Source organism: Sus scrofa, chromosome 1, assembly GCF_054392235.1.
Source record: "Sus scrofa isolate SSC_HxYL_T2T_F1_AM1 chromosome 1, Sscrofa_HxYL_maternal_Yorkshire_Landrace_v2.0, whole genome shotgun sequence".
Taxonomy (NCBI): Eukaryota; Metazoa; Chordata; class Mammalia; order Artiodactyla; family Suidae; genus Sus; species Sus scrofa.
This window is the reverse complement of record NC_139383.1, coordinates 247,291,116-247,299,549: the sequence shown is the minus strand read 5'-3', so window position 1 is coordinate 247,299,549 and position 8,434 is coordinate 247,291,116. Positions and strand designations below refer to the sequence as shown.

Sequence of the window (8,434 nt, the reverse complement as noted above, 5' to 3'; positions counted from 1 at the left end):
GCGCCGCCCGCGGGCGGGGGACGTTCCCGGACGGAAGTGGCCGAGAGTGTCGAAGGGAGGGCGAGGCCGGAGCCCGAGAGCCACCGGGAGAACGAGCGGGTTAGCGGGCCGGCGGGCGGGGCGCAGAGCCGGGCAGCGCAGGTAGGCCGGTCTGCCGCGAGCGGGGCCTCAGGGTGGGGCCGCAAGGCCGGGCCCGGGAGGCGGGCGGGGCCCCTGACTTGACTGCGTCTCCTGTTTCGGGTCCTGTTGGAGAGGTCAGCGTCCAGTGTCTCTCGGCTTGGGCTGGGAGTTCAAGAGGCCTTTTTGCGGGAGGCTTTTCTGCTCCCTTGCTGGGAGCAGCCCCCTGTCTGGGATAGGTTTGGGGGAGGGTGAAGAGTGGGTGGCAGTGCGACGCAGGGCGGGGATCGGCTTTGAGGTTGGCTGATGGCGGGTATGTGGGTAGGAGCGCCCTGGGTGGGTTGGGGATTAGGTGGTATTGGGTTTAGGAGCCAAGGTTAGCTTTAGGGGTTTAAATTTCGAGTTATGAGCGTGAGTCAGGTCCGTTTTGGGTAGGTAAAGTTTGGATTAAGGACATTATTTTGTGTTCTAGGATGGTCAGCCTAAGCCAGAGTTAGAGTCCAGGGTCGGGTTAAGGGTCAGCAGCAGGAACGGCGCTCGAGATCCAGTTTTAGGCATTAGAGACCGTTGGCATAGCCAGTGTTAGGGGTAAAACGGGGAAGGAGTGACTCAGGAATCAAGTGACACATGATCTTTAGGTTCAGGGGTCAAGCTCTAGGGGTAAGGTTGGGATTTGGTGCTAAAGGTAAAATTTAGATCAAAATTAGGGATCAGGGATTGGATTCAAGTGTCTGCTGGGAAAGAGCTGAATGTTAAAGCCAGTATTGGGCATCAGGAGACAAATTGGGATCGGGGTTAATGTTGGGAACTAAGGACAGTTTTAGGGGTTATAGGCTGAGGTCAGGGTAGGTGACCTCAGGCAGGTAAAATTTAAGAGATTGGCAGGTGCTCTTTTTTTTTTTTTTTTTTTTTTTTGCAGGGAGGGCTCTTGTTTCTCTGTCGCCGTGGGGGCTTCTTTGGCGCAGAGAAATGATAAACTGATTACAGGGTAGGGTTCTGAGCTTCAGCTAGAATTGCAGGCATCTGGGATTCCAGCTGCATTGTACTCTCTAAGCCCAAGGCTCTTGCTGTGGCCACCACAGGTGAGGGGCAGGGGTTCCTGGACCATGTTATTTACAAGGTAGGAGGTGGGAAGGTGTTAGGGACCCAGGAGATGTGCTAGGCTTCATAGTAAATGGGGGACTATCTAGGGGAGAGGGGCCTGGTGGGTCAGTTAAGGGAAAGGCCGGCCAAGGAAGCTTGCCATGGGAGAAGGGGATGGCTTAATCCTCTAGAGTTCAGTCCTACTGCCTCCCCGTTCCCTCACTCCCTAGATGCTAAGCCTTCCTCTGCAACTCTCCTCCCTGGCCCTGCAGTTCACGCCCAACCCGTCATGCATACCCACTTTCAGAATACTCCGCTTGCCTTTAACACTCCCGTGGTGTTCATCTTATCATCTGTCTCAGCCTGCCTTCGGCCTCCCTTCCCATCTCTTAATCCACACATCCTGCCTGCATTTGATCTCGCCCACATCTGAGCTTGCCGGTCATGTTAAAGCTCTCTCCTGCCATTTTCACCCGCTCCTTCACCTGCACCGGGTCATCTGCCGAACGCCCCGCCCCCAGCCCAACGCAACTGTCAAGTCCTCATGGTCCCTGCTATGGGCCATTCCCTGATTCCAAGCCTCCTTAATTTCTTGGTCTGCTTATAGATCCCCTTCCCCCACTCCCCACACAGAAAAGAGGAAACGGGACCCAAAGAGGAAATTGGGTCTTGCTGATCCCACGCCCAGCCAAGCCACTGACCACACCCCCTTTCACTCCCAGCCTTACCCTGTCACTGACCACGGTACCACCCCCTCCCCAGCCTGACCCAGCCACTGGCTGCCCCTCATCACTCTCGAGCCCCATCTTTATTTATACACTGCGAGTGTCCCTTCACTCTCCCCCCATCCCAGCCTAATGTAGCCACTGACCACAGCCCCATCTCTTCCCAGCCTCCTGCAGCCTGACCTGGCCTCTGACCTCACCCCGTCATTCCCCCTCTTAGCCACCATCCACATAATTCCTCTTCTCCTTCCCCCAGCCTGATCCAGTGACTAATTATATCTGTGTTTTTCCTACTGTTAACCTTCCCCAGCCTCTCTCGATACCTTGGCTTCCTCATTTCCAGCCTGCTAGTCACTCGTCCCATCACTTCTGCCCCTACCTGGCTACTCACCACAGCCCTTCACTGCAGCCACATCTTCACAGTCTCAGCTCCATGGGATCCTCTCTTTCCCTCCCCCCTTCCCAGTTCCTTACCTACACTCTAGCTGCCCCAGCCACTCTGAGTGGCTACTGATGAATGGAAGCTAGGGGACCCCAGCCGGACTTTGGGCCCTGGTTCCTGAGGGTGGACAAGACAGGCTGTCATCAGATTCTGTCCGTTTTCCCTCTTAAAATTTCTAACCAGTGCCATTCTCCTCTCCCCCATTCTGACTCTGGCGTCATTACCTGTCACTTGGGCTGATGCAGTGCCTTTCTAACCAATCTGCAAGGTAGCTGCCAGTGTTATTTTCCTAAAGTCTAGTTCTGGTTATGTCCTCTCTGCTCAAAGCCCGCCCTGGCCTCCTGTCACCCTCTGGTAGGTGGGATGACACATCCTCCTAAGTCCTCGCCTGCCTTTCCACCCTAACCTTTACTTCCCCACCACTGCTCGCTTGCAGGTACCTTGCGCCTCAACCAGCCTGCCTCCTCACTTCCCTGAATGCTCCTCCGTGATTTCCTGCTTCTCCACCTTTGCTTATGCTTTTCTCTCTGCCTGGAAGGCCACCCCTGACTCATCTCCGGCCTCGTGGAGAGAGCTTGAGCTTTGGAGTCAGAGAAGCTTGGGTTTGGATCCTGGCTTCACCACTTAGCTCCATGACTTTGGACAAGTACCTTGAACACGTGTTTATTTAACCTCTTTGAGCCTCAGTTTCCTGATCTGTAAAAATGAAAATAATGACACCTACCTTGCAGGGTTGTTGTAAGGATTCAATGAAATCATGTACACAAAGCAACTGACAAATAGTCAATAAAAGATCGTTGTTATTTTTTTTTACTATCTTTATTTTTTAAAACCCTGACTTCAAATGACACTTTTCCTGGAGGCATTTTAGTCCCCCTTCCCAAATCTAAAGGGATCTCTCCCCCGAGCACATACCACTCGGCTTGCTCCATCCTGCCTTCTATTAAAACTCAGTTTATGGTGAATCTGCTCTGCTGACTGGGAGCCCCCTGAGGGCAGAGGCCAGGGCTTCCCCTCCTGGGTTCCCAGCCACTGAGTGTTTGGCCCAGGGCCTTCCCCACAGCAGGCGCTCAAAAATGCTCCCTAGATGAATGGAACGAGCTTGTCTCCTTACTGGGTGGAGAGATGTTGGGCCCGAGGGCTGTGTGCTTGCCGATAGAGCTGTATTTGTGGGGAAGCTGTGTGCATGGGATGGAGTCTTTACAGGAAGATAACGTGATTGTGATGGATCCGTGTAGGGGCTGTGCGTTTGCGATAATGTGTATGTAGAGCCAGTGTCAGTCGCTTTGTGGCCAAGAGCTCTGCGCATAGGCTGGGGTCCATTTAGGGAGAATGAATAGGCATGGGTTGGGATTGTAGGTGGGGAAGGGTCGTGTTGGGGGAAGTCAGGTCCAGCCCTGCAGCTGCCCAGTCCAGCCCTACATGAGCCTCCAGCAGCCCGAGGCCGGATATGTCAGTCTCACCCACAACCCTCCCCCCCCCTCCCCGCGGTTGCAGACTCAGAGGCCAAATTTGGTAACAGACGGAGTGATACGCCCCCAACTCTCTTCCATTGACACTATCTGCAGCTTTCTCTTGCGCCTTGTCCCTCTCTGTAACTCCCTATCTTTCTGCAGCTCCCTTTGTGGGGCTCTGCTCTGGCTGTGTTCTCTCTGTACCCCAAATTCCTCCCCCCCCCCCCCGCATACTTACATTCCATTCCTTGCTGGGATTTGACCTCCTGTCCTCCGCACCCCCCCCACCGCCCCCCCCATTGCCCAACTCCTCTGGAATGCATCTCAGGAATGTCTTGAGGGAGGAGGAGTTCCCCGGGAGGGGGTCATGTGGGGGGTGTTATTGCTGTTCCAATTCCATAAAACATGATAGAAAGGGGAGCAAAGGTCTCGGAGCCCGGAACAGGAATTGGACAGCTTCTCCTTATACTTCCAGGGGGCCTGGTTCTATGCTGTCCTCCCCCACCCCGCTGCCGCCCCCTTTCCTCCCTCTCCCTCCTGTAGCCATGTGGCTGTCGGCTCAGGACCTGCCTGAAAATGAGGGTAGCCGTGACTTCACTCCCTTATCGGGGTCTCACCAGAGGTTTCCGCGCTTGAGGAAGAAGGGGGTGTCCGTGTGTCCGGAGGAAGTGGGGGGAGACATGCAAGTTCAGCTTAGGGTGGAAGGTCTTTTCAGTGTGACTCAGCTGCGTGGACCCTCCAGCCCTCCAGCCACCCGACAGGTCTGTCCAGCTCTTAGGAGCAGGTGCCCCAGGAATGGGGAGGAGGGTAGAGACCTGGAACTGGGGAGACTGGGAGTGTCTTGTTTGGGAGTAAAGAGAGAGGATGAGGAGCTCCTGTCCTGCCTCAGTGGTTAACGAATCCGACTAGGAACCAGGAGGTTGTGGGTTCGATCCCTGGCCTCGATCAGTGGGTTAAGGATCCGGCGTTGCTGTGAGCTGTGGTGTAGGTTGCAGACGCGGCTCAGATCTGGCATTGCAGTGGCTGTGGCGTAGGCCGGTGGCTACAGCTCCGATTCGACCCCTAGCCTGGGAACCTCCATATGCCGCCGGAGCGGCCCTAGAAAAGACAAAAAAAAAAGAGAGAGAGAGAGAGAGAGAGAGGATGAGCTGTGGTTTCTTCTTTTTTGAGACTCTGGGCTATTTATAAGGTCAGAAATTATCTCTCATACCCTGATGCAGACCTTTCCCACAGCTGCCTTCTGTCTCCTATTTCTACCTAGATTTTCAGTCGCTCCTAATCTCTTCACCCTCCAAAAACATAGCCCTTCTCAGCTGCCCTGGTTCTCAACTGCCTTCTGTTTTCTAACTCCCCCGCCTCTGCTTCCAGCCGAGCCCCCAGTCTTGCTTTCTCCCCCTTGGGGCTCGCAGTCTGCCAGGAGGGCAAGGGGCAGCCTGGATTTGCTCCCTCTCTTAGGTAAGCGACACCAATCCCTGTACAGAGCTGGGTCACATCATCAGCTGCCAGGCAGACTTGTCCTCTGGCGCCCCCCGCGCGCCACCTGCGGCTCCACCACGAGGTGGTGCTGGGAGGGCTGGGTGGGCCTAGTGTCCCTGGCTGTGCTGAAAATACTGTCAAGAAAGAGGCAGCTGAGATGGAGGGCAGAGTTTGAGAAGGACTGACTGAAGTTTGAGAGTATAGGAGGGGTTACAGTGAGAACTAGCTCTTAACCTGATGACTCCAAAGGAGCAAGGACCGAACTAGGGCTGGGTTCTTTCTCTCACCTGCCTTGAAACACACACACACACACACACACACTCTGATTCCCCTTCTGCAAAACTGAAGAGCTGACTAGATCAATTCTGAGATCCCTTTGGATTAGAAGATCGTGATTCTAGCTTGACCGCTGTGGAAGCCAAATACGAGCCAAGCTCCTCGGAGAGGCCGGCAGCATGTCAAGCTAGAGGAAAGCTGAGACAAGTGGGTCTGGATGGCTTGAACAGCCCGTGTTCTGCAGGCCTCAAGAGCCCTTGGGGATTATCTGATACAACGTCTTCATTCTGCAGAGGAGGCTAAAGCTGTGAGAGGGAAGATGATATGATGAGTCAGGCCAGAGCTCTGAAAATCCTAGACAAGGAGAAGTCAGCAGGATATAGTAAGAGACAAAGAGAGAAAAAGACTGAACTAGGGAGGATGAAAACAGGGCAGGGTTCGATCCCTGGCCTCACTCAGTGGGTTAAGGACCCAGCGTTGCCGTGAGCTGTGGTGTGGGTCGCATATGCAGCTCAGATCCCGCATTACTGTGGTTGTGGCGTAGGCCGGCAGCTACAGCTACAGCTCCGATTAGACCCCTGGCCTTCAAAGCTCCATATGCCATGGGGTGTGGCCCTAAAAAGCAAACAAAAAAAGAAGGAAAGAAAGTTACAAATAAAACAAAAACCACCTCACTACTGTCTGCTTTGGTGAATCCCTTTGCTGGGGCTCCGTCTGGGGGACCACCTCTCCTCCAATGAGGGTGGATCCTAATGCCCTGATGCTGTGGGCCAGGTATAGCCAGGCTGGAGAGGAGAAGCTGCCACCATGGTTGCACTTTCGCTGAAGATCAGCATTGGGAATGTGGTGAAGACGATGCAGTTCGAGCCGTCTACCATGGTGTATGACGCCTGTCGCATCATCCGTGAGCGCATCCCAGAGGCCCTGGCTGGCCCTCGTGAGTCTGACTACCCACGTGGCTGGGGCGGGCGTCCTTGGGCCCTTCTTGTCCCCAGGCTTTGCCCTTGGAGGGGGGATGACTCGGTTGTCTCCAGGCTTCTCATCCCTCATGTCTGAGCTCCTCGGTTCCCTCCCTTCCCTGTAGGCCCGGGGTCCCTGGGGAGACATAAAGGGGCGATGGTGCAGCCATTCAGCCACATTGGGCTCCCTATAAATCTAAGGTGATCCATCCTGTCTTTTAGCCAGCGACTTTGGGCTGTTTCTGTCAGATGATGACCCCAAAAAGGGTATATGGCTGGAGGCCGGGAAAGCTTTGGATTACTACATGCTCCGAAATGGGGTGAGTGTCACTTCATCCAGGACCACCTGTATCCTCCTCCATCGCCTCCCCGCGTCTGCCCCCTGTTTTCAGCACCACATCTGTTGGTGCTTTCCACTGCAGGAGTCATAACACTCTGCTTTCAAAGGAGGGCCCTCCTCCCAGTCTTCCTTTTAAAAATCTACCTCCCTCCCCTCTGGCCACCTAAAAAGGAAGTCAGAGCTTAAGCGTAAGGTGGGCCCCCACCTCTTCTTCCCGCGCCCACAGGACACCATGGAGTACAGGAAGAAACAGAGGCCCCTGAAGATCCGGATGCTCGACGGCACTGTGAAGACGGTCATGGTAGACGACTCCAAGACGGTCACCGACATGCTCATGACCATCTGTGCCCGCATCGGTAAGGCAGCTGGCGGGGCGCGGGGCTCGGGGCCACGCGGGGAGGGCCCAGCTCTGCCAGGCGACCGGGAAGTGCCTGGGGTGCTGCCCACCCACCACCTCCCCCAGGCATCACCAACCATGACGAATATTCGCTGGTGCGCGAGATCATGGAAGAGAAAAAGGAGGAGGTGACGGGGACTTTACGGAAGGACAAGACGCTGCTTCGAGATGAGAAGAAGATGGAGAAACTAAAGCAGAAATTGCACACGGATGACGAGCGTAAGCAGACACGGCCAGAAGAGGGCATTGGAAACCACGGGGGTGGCGGGCAGCCATTTATGCCATATGTACCCAATGCCTGCTGTTTGCAAGGCCCTCTTTCACTGCCCAGGGTGGGTGCGTTCGTAATAATAACGCAAAGCCCTCCACTCAGGGAACTTCGTGTCTTAATGAGAGCGCGTAGGGCGTGAAGACACAAACCAAAAACCAGAGACTGGCTGCCAGAGGGGCTGTCGGGGCCTGGCTCTGAGGGGACTCTCTGTGTCCCAGTGAACTGGCTGGACCACGGCCGGACCCTGAGGGAACAGGGGGTGGAGGAGCACGAGACGCTGCTGCTCCGGAGGAAGTTCTTCTACTCCGACCAGAATGTGGACTCCCGGGACCCCGTCCAGCTGAACCTCCTTTACGTGCAGGTATGGGGGATCCTTCGGTAGGTGCCCCCCCACCCCAACCCTGTTGCCTGGGGCAGGGTGGTAGGGGGAGGGTGGAAGCTCCCAGAGGGCTATCCCTGTGCCCTGCACAACCTCCGCCTCCTTCCGCTGTGCTCCCCAGGCACGAGATGACATCCTGAATGGCTCCCACCCCGTCTCCTTCGACAAGGCCTGTGAGTTCGCTGGCTTCCAATGCCAGATCCAGTTTGGGCCCCACAACGAGCAGAAGCACAAGGCCGGCTTCCTCGAGTGAGTGACCCCGTCCCGTCCCATCCCATGCCTGTCAGGGCCCAGGACTCACTGCCATCGTGGCTGCAGTGCCATGGGCCTGCCTCCATCCCAGGCCTTCTCCCCTTGTGTCCTCTTCCGAGGTACCAAGGTGCGACCCACATGGGCACCTTTTCAGCCTCCACCACCCATTTGTCTCTTGCCTGGCCCCCTGCGGAACAGGACCATAGTCTGGAACCCCTGCCCCCGCTCCCTCCCTCTGAAGCCAGCTTGTAACTTGTGAGATT

General features: G+C 55.6%; 1 protein-coding gene across 5 annotated transcripts in view; it reads left to right on the top strand.

The window, feature by feature from the left end:
• Positions 1-22: 22 nt before the first annotated feature.
• Positions 23-8,434, top strand: part of TLN1 (talin 1) — a 34,633-nt gene continuing 26,221 nt past the window's right edge. For 3 of the 5 annotated variants that reach the window (XR_014823213.1, XM_021065688.2, XM_021065668.2), the window contains exons 1-7: positions 23-141; positions 6,348-6,510; positions 6,755-6,852; positions 7,099-7,228; positions 7,336-7,488; positions 7,759-7,901; positions 8,041-8,168. Coding sequence is in view for 4 of the 5 variants with exons in the window: in XM_021065688.2 (XP_020921347.2) it covers positions 6,381-6,510; positions 6,755-6,852; positions 7,099-7,228; positions 7,336-7,488; positions 7,759-7,901; positions 8,041-8,168 (782 nt within the window). In the remaining variant the exon portion in view is untranslated. Of the gene's footprint in view, positions 142-4,539; positions 4,583-6,347; positions 6,511-6,754; positions 6,853-7,098; positions 7,229-7,335; positions 7,489-7,758; positions 7,902-8,040; positions 8,169-8,434 lie in introns of those variants that run through there. The other 2 variants (XM_021065699.2, XM_084988489.1) reach the window with 1 other exon arrangement.